The sequence below is a fragment of the Nannobrachium achirus genome (assembly GCF_963921795.1).
Source record: "Nannobrachium achirus genome assembly, chromosome: 12".
Taxonomy (NCBI): domain Eukaryota; kingdom Metazoa; phylum Chordata; class Actinopteri; order Myctophiformes; family Myctophidae; genus Nannobrachium; species Nannobrachium achirus.
Genome location: NC_137832.1, coordinates 54,322,868 through 54,341,928, shown reverse-complemented (window position 1 = coordinate 54,341,928; position 19,061 = coordinate 54,322,868). Strand labels below are relative to the sequence as shown.

Sequence of the window (19,061 nt, the reverse complement as noted above, 5' to 3'; positions counted from 1 at the left end):
TTATACAGTAATATCCTACCCCTTCATAACAGTGTTATACAGTATTAATTAACACACAATCTTGTGAGAAAAAAATATATTTAATTCTCAAATCAGTACCCTCATAAACGTTTCCATCATCAACAACATTGAATTCCAGTTTACTTTAGAGCCATGCACACATGTTTGCCAGTAGCAGCAGTGCTGCCACCCGCTGTGGCAGCGATGGTAAAGTAGGGATCCAGTGTGGGAGGAAGCCATATTTAAAGAACTTCCTTGTTGTTGGAATGAGCTGTGATTGGTGTGCAGGAAAACATGGCTGATTGAAAGCCAATCATCAGACTGACAGTTGATTACAGCTGAGCGTATGCATCTTCCGTACTCTGCATGAACTAACGCCATGCTTCATTCTCCAGGCCTGCTGGAGTACAGCCATGAGAAGGGAGAGAAGGGAGGCAGCCTGTCCTTCAAGTTCAACCTGGTGGACCCAGAGGGAAACAAACTGATCGACCAGTCCTTCTTCATCAGTGTGCTGGGTAGGACTGTTCTCCTTTGTAGTTTATATATTATAATATTTATTTCAGACAAAGGTCCATAGCACTGTGTACAATAGTCCAATAAACGTACTATAGCGCAATCCTACCTAACGTGACCCGGTAGCAGATCTTTATAGGGTTTGTAAGCGCCACTATAATGCTGTTGATTGACAATTCCAGGCGCTGCATACAATTGTACATGAGTTGCCTTAACAGCACGCCAACAGAATTGAACAACTGACTGGCACTATGCCACCCTCAGAGAATTAACCTCATGGTATTTTATGCCACTCTAAGCCTTTGCATGCTTTTTCTTTTTTTTAATTTGTTTATTTGAAAAGCAATAACATAGTAGAAAAAAACACCCGGGGATGGAACTCAATACTCAAAAGTCCTGAAGTCATTTTCATTGTGGTCCCGCTAACGCACAACGAGAAAATGTCAGATCACAGTGACAGTCATGTACAATAAATTTGCAAGATTTTCATGACTCGACAATACATTTTAACACAAAAGTGAACAGCCCAGCCCTTATTATCCTAAATCTATATTAATTAAAGTCAAATGACATTAAACTATACCACCTGTAAGTAATTATATCTGAACCTTTTCCAGTAACCAGAGCTCAGTGAGGTGCTTTAAAAGTACTCAGATGGGAAGTCAATTTGACTGCACTTTCCAGGCTGTTCCGATGGGTCAGCTCTCCAAACACTTTACCACTCGTCCTTTAAATTTAAAGAGACACATTAGCAATGCTATAACTCTAGTATAAATGCCCTCTGCTCTCCTCTTTCAGTTCCAATGTTTGCCTGCTCATTTATTTATTTGTTTAATTACTTCCAGTTTCAACCTGGAATGCATTCTGTCTCCGGGTTGAAATTGGTATTCCAAACAGAAAATGTTTGGGATAAAAGAAAATGTCTGTTTACTAAAGAGCTGGAGAGGCAAGGAGGCCCCTGTTACTGAACACTCTATAGCGATGATTACTAATCGGAGAGCTGTTTAACACTTATTAAAAAACAATATATATAGTATATAATCATAATATTTTAACCACTTGAACCCCAGCATCCATAATCTGGGGAGAGAAAAAAAAGGCGAAGTGAGCTTGTAGATCGGGCTATAGAGATTTGGTGAGGATAAGAAGTGGTCCAAGTAAATTTGCGAGTAACTAGAAAAGAGTTAGTTGCTAAGGAAAGAGGTTTTAAGTAGTCAAAGTGTGTGTGGTGTCCGTGTCTGTGTATGCGTTGATGTGCGTCTGACTTTGTCTGTGTCTGTGCATTCCTGGTGCAGAGGACCGTCTGCCTCCCTCTGTGGTGGTGAACAAGGGTCTGGTGCTGGATGAGAACACGTCCAGGAAGATGACCACGCTGCAGCTGTCCTCCAGCGACCAGGACAGTGAACCCAGTGAGCTGCTGTACCGCGTTACCAAGGCGACCAGCCTCGGACACCTGGAGCATGTCACTGAACCAGGTATATATGTCACAAACAGCAACAACTTTAACTATTGAAAAGTCTTCTAAATCCCTCAGTGGTTCTCAAACTTTCATGTCGAGGACCCCCAAAATTGTATTGTATGTATTTGGTCACGGACACCATCTCAAAATATGCCAGGGAGCACCCAGAAACAAATATTTGAGTTACAAATGTTTGCTTTTAAAAGGAAATCAAGTTTAAAAAAAAAAAAAAACGCATTTCTATAAGCTCGCAGCCGCACTGTGAGCTTGTATCTTATATATCTTATATCTGCTATTTTTTCAATAGCTAAAGCATTACATAATTCTAGGCCTAAATGGGTTAAACCCATTAATACTTGAGGCCGATTCTAAATTACAAATGCCTTCTCAGTCAGTAGTTTTTACACTTTCAAGATTTTTCAAAAATAGCAAAAAAAACTAAAAAGAAGCTACAGATGTGACAAAGTCTTCAGGCTTCACTGGTCTTCCCGCAAATGCATTTTTTCCACAGGATTCTTTCTCCCGTTTTGCCTTTTATTTTGGATCGTATTTTTGTAGAAACGGCAAGAATGCCAAGAAACCACTCCACTCCCATTGTAAAGCAGAATCCACCTTCATGGGTAGATTTAAACTTCAAAGTCAGGGGAGGTCATTATTGCAAAAATAGCTGATCTACAAGCTCAATGTTCTGCCAATCCACTGGAAATCTACTGTCTTGCCAATGGCATGATGTGTGAAGTTTTGAAATGGCACATCTGTAGGTGGTATTTTTTAGCCAACGTAAAATGAAACATGAAACAATTAAACATTCAGATCCTAGATTGCTATTTATATGCATTTGATCTATTACCTCGTGCTTACCGTGCTTATTGTAAATCACTCTGGAGTGTCTGATAATTGCTTAAATTGTAAAGTGACATGGATTCTTTCCCAGTTTTAATGCATAAATACTTAAATCCGGTACATTTCCCGGTGCCTACTGTGGCGAATAACTTGTTTAATTAAAAAGTTACACAGTATAACTTTAAATTCAATAGAGGAGGCCTTGAAATAGTCAACAGAAGAGAAGGTAAAGAGACTCAATATTCACCTCTCACAAACTGCGTTAAATTCAGGTCTCATTCAAGATAATGACATTCAGTTTAAAGGACTTAATGGCTTTGATTGTTGCATTAGCTTTTCAGGTTGTCGGATAAGCTTTTATCTGTGGACGTGCTGTTGTATAGCAAGTAGCTGAACGCCTCCGTAAATCAATACTTCATAGTTCATACCCAAAATACTTTCATTTCATCCAGTCAACTTATGAAGCCTTGAATTCATGAATACGTTTTGTGTTTGTGTCGCATTCCTTTTACGGTGAATGAATTTATTATAACCTTTAGGCTTCTTTTTTGCCAGACCCAGGGGGTCGGCCTACAAAAGGCTTTGTCGGTCTGTCGGTCGGTCGGTCGGTCCCTCTTTTCCTCAGTGTGCCTGTGTTTGCCTCTGACTGCTCATCTGCCCCTCCCTTCCCTTGCTCGGCTGATTGCCTTGAGTGCCGTCACCTGTACAGGACCAGCTGAGTTGAGTTGGCTGACGAGCTGCTGACACTATAAATTCCTCAGCCCATCTACAAGCTCACAAACATTTCCAGCTGCTCAGCCTATACAATCCTGTGTGTTCATGTGTTAGTTCAGTGCCATACTAGTCAAAACAGCCGATCTACAAGTTTTCATTGCGGGTCTGGCAGAACCAGGTGACCTGGTCTAGTTTAACCAGTAAAAACATTGAGACGTGAGAAGAAAGAACTGGCCAAGAGGCAGGAAGGTTACACCGGCCCACAAGAAAGTCTGTGAGCCATATGGCTGACAGACTTACCATAGGAAATACAATAAATAGATATAAAACTACACTTTGACCGGTGAGGGCTTCTGAGGTGATGAGTACGACACAAACCGTATGAATTGTATGAATAATCCAGGATTAACAACACCAGTCAATCAAAATGTGTTCATAAACTCCCACACAACTCTCTCCTCAGTACCCCTTCTCAATCAATGCACAGCGTTTTCTCTCAAACCCTTGCTGTTTAAAATATTTCCGTGCCAGCCTCATGCGCGGATGAGAAGGGTGCCTGGGCGTGCTGTGCACGTGGGCGTGCACGTGGGATTCAACGTAACCTTATTCTGCTTACTCTGATTTCACACTGGTTAATCACTCGGGATAAGAGCATCTGCTAAATGTCTAAATTGTGCATTGTGATTGTATCGTGCCCAGAATAGGCACCATGCCGTGCCATTGCCACCACGGCTATGGAGCCAACAGTGTTATGCAGTAGATATAGAACAGGTTTGATTTCTATGATGTTATCTAACTCAGCAGTTCTCAACTTCCGGTCCTGGGACCACCAGGGGTCCAAATGGGTCATTTGTGCATTTGTGCATCTGTGCGTTGCGAGGCGTTGTGAGCATATAGATCTGCTATTTTCACAATAGAACTGTGATATACCAAATGCAATGCCTCAACTCTTATTGCTCGTCAGGGTGGGGGGTCCCCCAGTTAAAATATGATTATTTTGTGTGTGTGACCTGAAAACGTTGAGAACCACTGGTCTAATCTAACTCTTCTTCTACAGGTACACACATCAGCTCCTTCACGCAGGCAGACCTGGTCTCCCGTAGCATCCAGTACGTTCACACCAGCGAGGAGGAAAAACACGCCGACCAGTTCTCCTTCACAGTGTCTGACGGTGCTAATGAGGTTAGCGCACACACACACACATACAGTACATGTTTTGTATTGTACAAGAACACACACACACATGCAGGCACGCACACACACACATGCACACAGCACGGGCACACGCATGCCTTTACACGAACGCACTCCGGCACGAAACTAAGTATAACTCTGGCATAACTAAAAGCCTAAAGCCCTAAATCTAACCTCTAAATACCTAATCATAACCACAACCACATCCTGAAGCTTTTCATAATTGTATTCAATTAATTTAAACATCTTTTATAACCATAAAACGAGATTTCTTCAATTCTACATTTGACTCTCACAAGTATAGTAATACAAGTACACACAAACGGCCGCACGCACACACACCCGTACACACACACCCGTACACACACGCACGCACACGCGCACGCACGCACGCACGCACACACACACACACACACGCATACACACACACACACACACACACACACACACACACACACACACACACACACACACACACACACTCTGCCTCAGGCATATATTTGCCTTGCTAATGTGGACTAACGAGGAGCTAAAAACCTTTAACTAAAGATGTGAAAGAAGGTCGTTTGGTTGTCATGACGATGATAGTGATGATGCTGAGGGGAGCGGGGTCGTTGTTGCGGAGTGTTTGAACGTTTTCTTTTTTTTATACTCTATCTGCTTCTAGTTGGGAACATTTTAGTCAGTTTCTCATTGATGTTTTTTTCCCTCTTTTTTTTGGAACAATGGATATTTTAGTCAGATCATATGAGGATGGAATTGTTCTTCATCTGGGCATTCTGTTATATTCTAATAATGACAACCGTAGGGCAGCTTTTCCATTTGTTGTGATGTTTAGTTTCGGGACCCGACTGATGTTGCTGTTGCTTTTTTCTTCTTTTCATTATGTTTTGTCTTGTATGTTCGTGGGATTGTTTTGAAATATTATGTCATTACGAAGCCTAAAATAAATTACATTTTTACTTCAGATGTTCCAATGTTCAATGCCAAAAACACAACTAAATCGCTAATCGCAATTACAATGACAATTAATCGTCATCTTAAAGTTTTGTCATCGTGACAGCCATACATACGACCCCATCAGAACCGCTCTTGGGTGCAATGCAGTGCGTTGGGTTAGAAATACTGGTCTTTAATCTACACTGTGTGTGTGTGTTGTGTTCCATGGCAGGTGGCCCAGACCTTCTTCATCACCATCAAGCCAGTGGACGACTCCCTGCCTCTGCTGCAGGTTCCTGGTATGAGGGTCCAGGAGGGAGTGAGGAAGACTATCACCGAGTTTGAGCTGAAAGCCACCGACGCAGACACCGAGGTATAGAACAGTACAGTACAGTGCAGTACAGTACAGTACAGGGAGAGAGGCTTTTTACAACCCTTCTGGTCTCAACTGCTGTCAGTCTGGATCCTCTAGTGCAGTGTTTCTCAACCTTTTTGGGGATGGGACGATAAGCGATATTATTGTTTGTCATGATAATCATATCGTGGAGATTTAATTCATCGTGAAATCGTCCTCCATCATGCACTGGGATCAATTCAACTTTTATTTGCCGAGCTGCATATCCACTACCATTTAAACCCTCTATTGGTAAAACGTACTTATAATATACCTACTTGATACAGTCTTTTTCCACTCTCTACCAAATCACTTTGCGATGTGTTGTGAGCTTGTAGATCGGCTATTTTTTGGCAAATGTTCTACCCCAGGATAATGGATGTTGGGGATATTTTGATTATCGTGAAAATATTGTAAATCGCGATTTCTTTGGTCCCAATAATCGTGATATGAAATTTTCATATCGTCCCATCCCTAAACTGTACTGTATGGCGCCTATGCGAACTGTATTCCTATGCGAACTGATAATAAAATAATCAATCAATCAATCAATCAATCAATCAATCAATCAATCAATCTCTTTCTCCCATGCAGGCAGAGTCCATAGTGTTCACGGTGGTGCAGGCTCCGCGCCACGGCTCCATCGAGCGGACCAGCAACGGCCAGCACTACCGACAGACCAGCAGCTTCACCATGGAGGACGTGTACCAGAACCACGTCAGCTACAACCACGACGGCTCCAACTCCCTGAAGGACCGCTTCTCCTTCACCGTGTCCGACGGGACCAACCCGCTGTTCATGGTGGAGGAGGGAGGCAAGGAGGTGAGACCGTGCATGTGTGTGTCCTCTTCGGCAGTTTAACTCAGTTATCTGCCTGTCTAGAACACAGACAGTGTGTCCGTTAGAGCTGCGAGTGCGACTGCTGGCATGATTGCTGGTGTCGACCGTGGTACAGGTTTAGGCGTCCTCACGTCGAAAATATGTTTTCTCTGAACAAAAAGTTTTGATTCTTGGTGGTGCCATTTTCATGCCTCTACCGTCTCAAGAATGAATCAAGAGAATGAGGCAGAGAGACACCGTGTGAGGGCTGTTTATATGATGTGCTTATGTGACAAGCACATCATATAACAGCCCTCACACAGTGTATCTTGGCAGAGAGACACTTAAGTTATGTCCTGACATGGAAAACCGGTTCTGTGAATTAATGAAAGGGGAGGCGGTGGTATATAGACACATTTCACACTCTTGAGTGTGAAACGCATTCTAGAATACACATTGGCTGTGGCACTCAGACGCTTTGCTTTGTCCACATAGAGACTGAGAGAGAATGTGTATTTTGCTGTCTGTCAGCCTTGAGACTATCAGGGGGCGAAATTCATGGTGAGGGGGCTGCCTCGCCTCGCCGAGGGGAGGCAGCCACTACGCAGGTAAGGCCAGTGTCTGTCCTTGCCTTAAGTAGTTCCGCGCCTTGAGTACGTGTGTGTGTGTTGGGTAATAATGTGAAGTTTAGACACTTAGGGGCGGGCCCTATTTTCGTCCATGCTAAACCTTAACCTTTTCTACTGTTTAGATTTTTTGTTTTAAATAGTTCAAATAGCTGATCTATAAGCTCACAACGTGTTGCTGTAGATCAGCTATTTGACGTATTTAAAAATGTTCTTCAAAATATTTAAAAAAGGCAAAGAAGTTTAGGGGTTTAGGGTTTAGCATGGACGAAAATAGGGCTCTTAGACTTTGATTACCGATGCAAAGTTGAACAAACAGAGCCAGTGGCTGACTTAAATATCTGTATGCACGAGTGTGCATTGGTTTGTGCGTGCCTGTGTGTGTGTGTGTGTGTGTGTGTGTGTGTGTGTGTGTGTGTGTGTGTGTGTGTGTGTGTGTGTGTGTGTGTGTGTGTGTGTGTGTGTGTGTGTGTGTGTGTGTGTGTGTGTGTGTGTGTTGTGTACTGTGATGCCTGTAGTTATGAGGAGGCCTGAGGGGTGAATTGATTCCACATCTTGTCCTGTCATCCTGGCTCTCCATCTCACCTTGCTCTCCTGCCTGTCAGCCCTAATAGAGAGCAAATGATTCAAGACACAACAGACGTCAACAAGCTGCCCGCGCTGCGTCTGTCTTCCTCTCCTCTCTCTCTCTCTCTCTCTCTCTCTCTCTCTCTCTCTCTCTCTCTCTCTCTCTCTCTCTCATTCAGTTTAATTAGCTAGACTAATGGTGACGTATGGATGTGAGAAGAACAGGATCGCTAAAGTGTCCATGACTTGCTGATTAACAAAATAAATATCAGATGGCAGGCATTAAGTGTCCATTAGTGTGTGTGTGTGTGTGTGTGTGTGTGTGTGTGTGTGTGTGTGTGTGTGTGTGTGTGTGTGTGTGTGTGTGTGTCTGTGTGTGTGTGTGTGTGTGTGTGTGTGTGTCCCAAAACACATGGTGAATTTGAGAGACATTTTGTGAGGACGCTTTTCCTATTCCTTGCAAGAGAAAATATTGTTTTACGGAGATTGAAGAAAAAACTAAAGGTAAAAATATTATTCACAAAGATGAGTTAGAGTATAGCAATACTAATGTGTGTCTGTCTGTCTGTCTGTATGCGTGCCTGCATGCGTGCCTGCATGCGTGTGTGTGTGTGTGTGTGTGTGTGTGTGTGTGTGTGTGTGTGTGTGTGTGTGTGTGCAGTGGCGGTTGGTATGTATATTGCGCCCTAGGCGAGGTAGTATAGCGCCGCCCTATGGCCGCGCGAAGCGCGGCCCCTCAACGGCGCCGCAAAGCGGCGCCGGAAAAATCGGTTAGTTGCGGGCAAATTATGCATTTTTTCAAGTTATTTGCGGGCAAATTATGCATTTTTTCAAGTTATTTGCGGGCAAATTATGCGGTTCGGTTCTACACGGCGGCAGAACCATTTTGGGCTTAATATAATAGGGTTTATAAAAGCATGATCTGACTGTCTTAGTCTTACCTTGGGCTGGTCAGGAGGAAATGGTTCTTTCACAGTCACGCACAGTGAGACAAAGTCCTGGCTGATAGAGCCTGAGGTGTGTGTTTTGTAGAGGAAGTCAGGTACAAAATGATCCTCTCCATGTGATGTTTCAGGGCAAGCAGCTATATTATAATATCTACCGGTAGTCACGTCCATAGTAGTGAAGAGCTCGAACTCCATGCTTTATTTTTAACAGATGTTGTTTTCAATTTCAATACTGGCGCGTGAATATGACATCACATCAGGAGGGGAGGGGGGGGGGCTGCCTGGAGCTGCCAGCCTCTATCACTACCACCAGGGGGTGTTGTTGTATTCGGTCTGAGTGGACTGTTGATCTTACGTCTGCTCTGCAGGGCCGTCACTTTACTTTTTTTTTTCTTTTTCTTCTTCTGGCGCCCCCGCAAAGTGGCGCCCTGTGCAATGGCCCCGCTAGCCCCCCCTGCCGGCCGCCCCTGTGTGTGTGTGTGTGTGTGTGTGCGTGTGCATGTCCATTCACATATACTATAAGAGTACATGGCTTATTAAGTCGTCTCCTCACCGGGGGAAATGTGTCAGCGAACTGTCGTCAAACGGTGTCAAAATCAATGCTATCAGAGTGTGGCTAAATGTTCATGTTAATCCTGTATTGATCCGTGGTGGCTCTCTGAGTAATGTCATGTTGTCACTCAACTCAACGGGACGCCACACCAGAGAATATCTATTCCAGTCAGGGTTTGACGTTCCCTCACTGAGCCAACGCTGTGCCTTTCAGATCATCACGGCCGCGCCGCAGAAGTTCAAGATCGATATCCTCCCCGTGGACGACGGCACGCCCCGCATCGTCACCAACCTGGGCCTGCAGTGGCTGGAGTACATGGACAACAAGGTGATGTGATCAGGATGTCACATCCACTGCAGCCTGTTATGGACTATTTAACCACAAAAACCACAACGTCTCTATTCTGGCCAAAACATAGGCAAACATGGCTATAATTATTTTCCATAACAACGATTCATTAGGTTTCATTTGTACTTTCTCTTGAGTTACAGGCCTGTAAGGGACCATTTGTAGTCCCTTGTTTTAGACCAGTGGTTCCCAAACCTTTTTAGCTCGGGCCTCACAACGCGTCGCTTTGCAACTTCTATTTTCATTATTTCTTAACCTTTATTTATTTATTTATTTATGGAAACAATTACATTTTATTAAGTACTTTAGAAAAATGTTGGAATGTTTTTAATTGTTTTTCTTTCTTTTTCAATCTTTTGAATATATATTATTTCAAAAGATGTGATATTTGTAGCCGTGTACATTTAAGGTGTTTCACCGTTATGTTTGTTGCCACCTTGCAGGCCACCAACCTGATCTCCAAGAAGGAGCTCCTGACCATGGACCCAGACACAGAGGATGATCAGCTGCTGTACGAGGTCACCACCGAGCCCAAGCATGGCTTCCTAGAGAGCAAGCTCAAACCTGGCACCCCCACCACCACCTTCACACAAGGTACACACAAAGGGAAGGAATTAGGGGGAGTAGAACATTCAAGTTGGGAGGAAAGATGGTAGACACCAGAGTGAGACAAAGACAAAAACATTTTGAGAAATTTGAGATAAAGAAGCTTTGTCCCCTTTTTTCCCCCTACTGTACATGCTCACAAAGGATCGCAGTGGGACACGTTGTGAGCTTATTTGATAAGCTATATTTGCCAGATATTCGCCACATGAATAGAGTCATTAGGTTTCTATTACCTATGTGTCCTTCTCTATTATTTACCATTAAAACTCTTGTTCTTGAAAACTGTAAAATGGAAACCTGCTTTAGTGAAATTCAAGTTAGTTGGTCAGCTTGTGACGTTGTCCCTCTGCCCCCCATGCAGCGGACATCAACCTGGGTCTGGTGCGCTACGTCTTGCATCAGGAGCACGTCCAGGAGACCATGGACAACTTCAAGTTCCTGGTGAAGGACAGCAAGCCCAACGTGGTCAGCGACAATGTCTTCCACATCCAGTGGTCCCTCATCAGCTTCCAGCACCAAAGGTCTGCATGATGGCCACAGCACTGCTCAGGCCATCATACACACATGTATCTAGTATGATGTATAGAGAGTTGAGCATCTACAAGGAACTGTTGTAGAATTTAATTACATTTCATTCTGCTTTCATGTAACGGATGACTAATTAACCAGTACTAAACCTTTAACTCACTGACCGCCACCATTTTATTATTTTGACTTTGGACGTTCCCTGACACTTATTTTTTACCTTTTAAAAGTAGTCACAGCACATCCAGCTCAAGTAAATCCAGTAAAATCATGCATGATCCACACGCCACACACACTTGGCTTTAAATCCCTTTTTTACTTTTATTGCACGCTCAAGGTGCCCAGTAGACCGGGCTATTTTTGGCGCAGGACACCTTCTTACAACAAAGTGAATGAATCAATACTTAATGATGTTTGCTTTGCTCCTCAGCTACAATGTGAGTGAGAAGGCTGGCACGGTGGCGGTCACGGTGAAGAGGACAGGGAACCTCAACCAGTACGCCATCGTGCTTTGTCGCACAGAGCAGGACAGCGCCACCTCCAGCTCCAGCGTGGGATCTCGTCCAGGGCAGCAGGACTATGTGGAGTATGCGGGCCAGGTAACACCAGCACATCCTCGGACGGAACTTGAAAATGTTTGAAAATAAATGTTTTATTTTTAGCTACAACAAGTACATGCCCAAAACGAGGGGATGCCAGGTTAAAAGTTGGCTATCAAAACAGAATAAACGTCCCTCTCTCATCTCCGCAGGTCCAGTTTGACGAGCGTGAGGACACCAAGGTGTGCACCATCATCATCAACGACGACCGGGTGTTTGAGGGCGTGGAGAGCTTCCACGTGGAGCTCAGCATGCCCGTCTACGCCCTGCTGGGCGGGGTCACGCGTGCCGTGGTCAACATCAACGACACGGAGGACGAGCCCACGCTGCAGTTCGACAAGAAGACCTACCACGTCAACGAGAGCACCGGCTTCATCCACGCCCCCATCGAGAGGAAAGGTACGAACGCTTACCATGGCTGACAGCATTCCATCCACCATGAGGCCTGAAAAATACCTAAAAATGTCCTCTAAATCCTAACAGTTTTCTGAAAAACCCATGTTCCTATGTCAGTGGTTTTCAAGCCTTTTCATGTCAAGGACCCCCTAGAATTATATGTATTTGACCATGGACTCTCATCTGAAAAGGTTTTGTTCCAGGGACCAAGAGAAAGAAGGAATTCAGTTTCAATTGTCAGCAGATCTACAAGCTCGCAGCGCGGCACTCGGTGCCACGCTGTGAGCTTGTATATCTGCTATTTTTCAATAACTAAAGCATAAAATAAAGAGGTGACACAGATATGCGCAGCCGGTCTAAATGGGTTAGAGGTCTTCACAGGTCCAAACTGAACCGATATGAAAAAGGTTTAAAAACAATGGACTAAACCAGTGGTTCTCAACCTGTGGGGTCGGGGTCCCCAATTTATTTTGGGGGTTCCCCAGATGGTTAACTCAATGTGCAACATTGTTTTCTCACTCAGCAGTAAACAAACCAACATAAAGTTTAAGCGTATAGAGGGTATCTGCACATTTCTAAAGTGACAATTTAAGGACCTCTAAGAACTTTTTTTAATAGCTCTAAAATGAAAAATCTAACATTGGCCAAATTGTCAAATATTAGAGGCAGAAATTATGAAAATAGACGATCTACAACGCTCACACGAGGTGTGCTCACAACGCCTCGCAACGCCTCGCAACGCCTGTAGATCTGATATTTTCACAATAGATCTGTGTTGTACAAAATGTAACGCCTCAACTCTTAGTGCTTGTCAGGGTATCAAATATGATTATTCTGGGGGTCGCGGCCTGAAAATGTCTAGAACCACTGGACCAAACAAACGTGTGTCCCTTTTCAAAATCCACGGTCCTCCATATCTCTCTCTCCTAACAGGCGACACCTCCAGCATGGTGTCTGCCCTGTGCTACACGGTGGCCAAGACGGCGCAGGGCAGCAGCGCGCGCGGCGGCCTGGAGTCCGGCTCGGACTACAAGACGCGCGGCATGGCGGGCGACAGCCGCGTGGTGTTCGGCCCCGGCGTCAGCATGTCCACCTGCGACGTGAAGCTCATCGACGACAGCGAGTACGAGCTGAGCGAGGAGTTCCAGCTGGTGCTGTCGGACGCCTCGGACAACGCCCGCACGGGCGACGTCACCGTGGCCACGGTGTTCATCGACGGGCCCAACGACGCCTCCACCGTGACGCTGGGCAACGCCACCTTCACCTTCAGCGAAGACGCCGGTATGTATGAGATGATGAACCGCTATGAAACCCTAGCATCCCTATTCTGGGGACAGGGGGGCATTCGACCATGTCAGAGAAGAATCTACATTGGACATTAAAAACATACAAAATGAGGAAAGAATAAGAACTCAGAGATCAGAAATATGAGAGATTTTACTTAAGTAAGGAGCCACTCAGTTTACATCTGACATGCATGGAAAACCCAGTGACTCCCCGAACACAACTCTGTTGTCACCTTATATACATTTCCTACACCGCCTCCCATAATCAAGTCATCTAACCCCAAGGCCCATTTGTCAGATGAGCACATCACAGCTGAGAAGATCCAGATCAAGCGTAAACAAGATTTTACAGCTTCAGAGTCTGATCAAAACGATGGTCAGCCCGGGAACCAGCTAGGACTGTCATCGATCACATTTTGGTTTACTCAAATGTTTTACTACACATTCCAAATCTCCTTGACAACAGTCATAGCAGGTCAGGGCCCAGGCAACATTTAAAATGATTAAAAGAAACTATTAAAAAAAAAATCCTTTACAAAATACTGGGCTCATGTATGAAATCTTGACCTGTCCATGTCAACTCCATGAGTTTGTTTTAGTTGGTTTTGTAACACACAGAGACATTGTCAGTTACTTTGTTTGTCAGAATGTATTTTTGTTTTTATTTCAATTCATTACCAGTATTATTATTATTACAATTTGTACTAGTTATTGTTGAGTGGTTAATTTTAGTTACCTATACTTATCTGGGTGGTCAGGTGCAAGACAGTGAGAACATCAACATAAGAGTCTGCGCTGTACACTGTTTGCTCTGTTGCAGACTTATTAACATTTAAATGCGCTCTCTCATGGTCTATCTTTGAGGAGGAACTGAGGATTGTATTATCAGTCATTTGTATGGTGTGAACTTTTAAGTCTGTTAGTTATACATTCTTTGTCTGTTTGTCTATTTCAAACCTGATCGGGGGTCATTGTGTGATCTCCTCCCTCCACCAGGTACCATAGAGATCCCGGTGCTGCGTCACGGCAGTGACCTGTCCTCCGTCACCTCGGTGTGGTGCGCCACCCGGCCGTCTGACCCTGCCTCCGCCACGCCGGGCATCGACTACATCCCAAGCTCCAAGAAGGTGGAGTTCAGACCAGGCAAGACTGAAGAGGTACGATCCACTCACTGGAACGGGGGAAAGTTCATCCTGCAGCAGGGGGAGTTTATTCCACAACTTGGGAGCAGAGTCTAGGATGTTTGGAGCGTTGTCCAGAGTGTTTTAGAGAAGGGAGAAGAGTCTAGGACACGTGGAGCGTTGTCAAGAGTGTTTTAGAGAAGAGGGAAGAGTCTAGGACGTGTGGAGTGTTTTCCAGAGTGCTTTAGAGAAGGGAGAAGAGTCTAGGACGTGTTGAGGGAAGGCTCATGTGGTGTTGTTCTCTGGTTGCAGACATGCAGTCTCACCATCATGGACGACGCTCAGAACCCGGCCATCGAAGGGTCCGAGTCCTTCGTGGTTTTCCTCAGCTCTCCGCAGGGGGCCGTCCTGCTGGAGCCCTACGAGGCCAACGTGGTCATCAGTGACACCTTCCAGGACAGTATGTACACACTTGTCATTTATTTCACACATGGAACCGAATGGACCAGTTAGGGTCCATTTGGTTACAGACTTGCAAAGGTCAATTTAGACCCCCACGAAGGTCTTTGAGAACCACTGCTGTACGTTATGCATGATGACCTATCCCCCCTTTCACCTCCCAGTTCCCAGCATGCAGTTTGAGAAGAGCGCGTACACGGTGAAGGAGCGAGAGAGCGTGCTCCACATCCCCGTCATCCGCAGCGGCGACCTGAGCTTCAAGTCGTCCGTGCGCTGCTTCACGCGCACCATGTCAGCCATGGTCATGGATGACTTCCAGGAGAGGACCAACCAGGACGAGTCACGCATCACCTTCCTCAAGGGGGAGAAGGTACCGTTCAAGCCTGGTTTACTGCAATATACAGTAGTCCAGTGTTTCTCAAAGTGGATTCCACCGACTCTGTGGGTTCCTTTAGAGGGGTCTAGGTGGACCCATACAAGTCTGTAACTCTGAGTCTACAAATGGAACCAAATGGACCCGTTTTGTACACTGTCAGAGTTAAGGGGAGACCTTGAAATGTGAAAGTTTGAGAAACACTCTACTGCCATGTGAGCTTGTGGGTTTACTTGTGGGTCTGCTACTTGTTTTTTGGGGTAGCGAGCCATTTCGGCCATCGGTTCTCTAGTTATAGGCCACTGAATAGAGCCTCTCCAGCCCCAAACATGCAATGTAAAAACAGGAGCCAAGATACAGGCGTTTCCTGTGGGACTGTGACGTTTTTTGAGCTGTGTTAACCGCTCCTACATCTGGCTTTGTCATGTATGTATGTATGTATGTATGTATGAATGTACAGGGTTCCTACGGTCATGAAATTCTGGGAAATATTTTGAAATTAGAACAATATTTTTCCAGTACTGGAAAAGTTTTGGAATTGATCAAGGGTCCTGGAAGGTCCTGGACAAAATAGCTATGCATTGATTTTGTTTATTGATTTTGTTACATTTTGTTTAAGTATATAACTTAATCCAGTGTGATGACGTGTCCCTACCGTGCAGGTGAAGAACTGCACTGTGCACGTCAACGACGACTCTGTGTTTGAACCGGACGAGGAGTTCCAGGTGCATCTTGGGACGCCGCAGGGCGACCACTGGAGCGGGGCCATGGTGGGGGTCAACGACATCGTCACCGTCACCATCACCAACGATGAAGATGGTAAACATCATCTCTCTGTCACATACTGTATACAATGTGTTAGGTTTCCCAAACCTTTCAGGCCGCGATCCCCCAAACTGATCATATTTTGAACTGCCCACCCCACCCTGACAAGCACTAAATATTGTGGAAATAGCCAATCTATATCGTCTATTTTCACAATGTTTGCCTCTTTCTTATGTAATATTTGACAATTTGGTAATAAAAAGGCCTTACTGTAAATTGTAACTTGGGCAGATGGGCAGATTATACGTACACTTATGCTGCCCAATGTGTTGGTTTGTTTACTGTTAAGTGAGAAAACAACGTTGCACATTAAGCTAATCATCTAGAAAAATTGGGAAAATGGGAACCACTGTAATAGTTGACCTTGACCCGCTATTGATCTCCTGGAATAGAAAGCAAACAATTTCTGAGTTATGGCAATTTTTGGCCAAGCACTGGATACTACCATATGATATCACCCTGTCTAGGTGGTTCATACAATATCTTGCGACCCCACTTTAGTGACGTCGCGTCCCACCGGGTTGAGAGGGTGCAAGCACTGACCCTGAGCATGCAGTAATGTGGTCCCTCTCTGTCCCCAGCCCCCACCATAGAGTTTGAGCATGCAGTAATGTGGTCCCTCTCTCCCCAGCCCCCACCATAGAGTTTGAGCTGGCAGTAATGTGGTCCCTCTCTGTCCCCAGCCCCCACCATAGAGTTTGAGCATGCAGTAGTGTGGTCCCTCTCTCCCCAGCCCCCACCATAGAGTTTGAGCATGCAGTAATGTGGTCCCTCTCTCCCCAGCCCCCACCATAGAGTTTGAGCTGGCAGTAGTGTGGTCCCTCTCTCCCCAGCCCCCACCATAGAGTTTGAGCATGCAGTAATGTGGTCCCTCTCTCCCCAGCCCCCACCATAGAGTTTGAGCTGGCAGTAGTGTGGTCCCTCTCTCCCCAGCCCCCACCATAGAGTTTGAGCTGGCAGTAGTGTGGTCCCTCTCTCCCCAGCCCCCACCATAGAGTTTGAGCATGCAGTAATGTGGTCCCTCTCTCCCCAGCCCCCACCATAGAGTTTGAGCATGCAGTAATGTGGTCCCTCTCTCCCCAGCCCCCACCATAGAGTTTGAGCTGGCAGTAGTGTGGTCCCTCTCTCCCCAGCCCCCACCATAGAGTTTGAGCATGCAGTAATGTGGTCCCTCTCTCCCCAGCCCCCACCATAGAGTTTGAGCATGCAGTAATGTGGTCCCTCTCTCCCCAGCCCCCACCATAGAGTTTGAGCATGCAGTAATGTGGTCCCTCTCTCCCCTAGCCCCCACCATAGAGTTTGAGCATGCAGTAATGTGGTCCCTCTCTCCCCTAGCCCCCACCATAGAGTTTGAGCTGGCAGTAATGTGGTCCCTCTCTTCCCTAGCCCCCACCATAGAGTTTGAGCATGCAGTAATGTGGTCCCTCTCTCCCCAGCCCCCACCATAGAGTTTGAGCATGCAGTAATGTGGTCCCTCTCTCCCCTAGCCCCCACCATAGAGTTTGAGCATGCAGTAATGTGGTCCCTCTCTCCCCTAGCCCCCACCATAGAGTTTGAGCTGGCAGTAATGTGGTCCCTCTCTTCCCTAGCCCCCACCATAGAGTTTGAGCATGCAGTAGTGTGGTCCCTCTCTCCCCAGCCCCCACCATAGAGTTTGAGCATGCAGAAATGTGGCCCATCTCTCCCCTAGCCCCCACCATAGAGTTTGAGCATGCAGTAATGTGGTCCATCTCTCCCCTAGCCCCCACCATAGAGTTTGAGCATGCAGTAATGTGGTCCCTCTCTCTCCCCAGCCCCCACCATAGAGTTTGAGCTGGCAGTAATGTGGTCCCTCTCTCCCCTAGCCCCCACCATAGAGTTTGAGCATGCAGTAATGTGGTCCCTCTCTCCCCCAGCCCCCACCATAGAGTTTGAGCATGCAGTAATGTGGTCCCTCTCTCCCCTAGCCCCCACCATAGAGTGTGAGCATGCAGTAATGTGGTCCCTCTCTCTCCCCTAGCCCCCACCATAGAGTTTGAGCATGCAGTAATGTGGTCCCTCTCTCTCCCCAGCCCCCACCATAGAGTTTGAGCAGGCATCGTACCAGGTGAGGGAGCCCCCCGGCCCAGATGGCATCGAGGTCCTCAACGTCAAGGTGAACCGCAGAGGAGACCTGGACCGCACCTCCAAGGTCCGCTGCAGCACCCGGGACGGATCCGCCCAGTCTGGAGTGGACTACAACCCCAAGAGCCGCGTGCTGAAGTTCCCCCCTGGTGAGTGTTGGTTGGTACTGCACTGGCCCCATGGGTCAATCAAAGTAGCTTAAAAGTAGCTTACCTTTGTGATTTTATAGAAAAATATCCATCCATTATTTCCAAACACAATCTTTTTTAAAAGACTGGCGTATCTGTCATCGAGCCAAACTGATGGCTGGGTGCAGCCATTTTCAATGAACGAGGCTCGTAAATGTCCCTCGCTCGCACCAGTAGTTTAGAGCATAGAAATGGAGAAACTAGATCTAGGCATAGAAAACTACCAGAAAAGTGATGCCGCCACCATTGTTGTTTATGTGTGGTTGAGATTTGATACTAGCATTACGCCACCCCTCATCTGCTCACAGTGCTCAGACAGGGTAAAGAGCGAACGACGGCCGTGCGCAACTTGAATAAACAGACGAGCGTGCTCGTTCATAGCAGTAAAATAGTTAATCTAATCCGAAGATGACTGTGTCTCTGCTCCGACAGGAATGGACCACATCCTGTTCAAGGTGGAGATCCTGTCCAATGAAGACAGAGAATGGCACGAGTCGTTCACCTTGGTGCTGGGCCCCGACGACCCCGTGGAGGCCATCCTGGGGGACATCACCACGGCAACCGTCACCATCCTGGACCAGGAGGCTGCAGGAAGCCTCATCCTCCCTGCTCCCCCTCTGGTAAGACATTGGTTCTCAACCTGTGGGTCGGGACCCCCAGGGGG

General features: G+C 46.1%; 1 protein-coding gene across 1 annotated transcript in view; it reads left to right on the top strand.

Moving 5' to 3' along the window:
* Positions 1-19,061, top strand: part of fras1 (Fraser extracellular matrix complex subunit 1) — a 224,594-nt gene that overhangs the window by 186,259 nt on the left and 19,274 nt on the right. Inside the window, exons 46-62 of the mRNA XM_080738878.1 lie at positions 396-515; positions 1,809-1,988; positions 4,587-4,711; positions 5,895-6,035; positions 6,651-6,878; positions 9,782-9,895; positions 10,360-10,510; positions 10,884-11,043; positions 11,478-11,646; positions 11,799-12,045; positions 12,976-13,323; positions 14,325-14,485; positions 14,762-14,909; positions 15,073-15,278; positions 15,944-16,100; positions 18,158-18,358; positions 18,830-19,017. Of these exons, the coding sequence (XP_080595004.1) occupies positions 396-515; positions 1,809-1,988; positions 4,587-4,711; positions 5,895-6,035; positions 6,651-6,878; positions 9,782-9,895; positions 10,360-10,510; positions 10,884-11,043; positions 11,478-11,646; positions 11,799-12,045; positions 12,976-13,323; positions 14,325-14,485; positions 14,762-14,909; positions 15,073-15,278; positions 15,944-16,100; positions 18,158-18,358; positions 18,830-19,017 (3,044 nt within the window). The remainder of the gene's footprint in view (positions 1-395; positions 516-1,808; positions 1,989-4,586; positions 4,712-5,894; positions 6,036-6,650; positions 6,879-9,781; positions 9,896-10,359; positions 10,511-10,883; positions 11,044-11,477; positions 11,647-11,798; positions 12,046-12,975; positions 13,324-14,324; positions 14,486-14,761; positions 14,910-15,072; positions 15,279-15,943; positions 16,101-18,157; positions 18,359-18,829; positions 19,018-19,061) is intronic.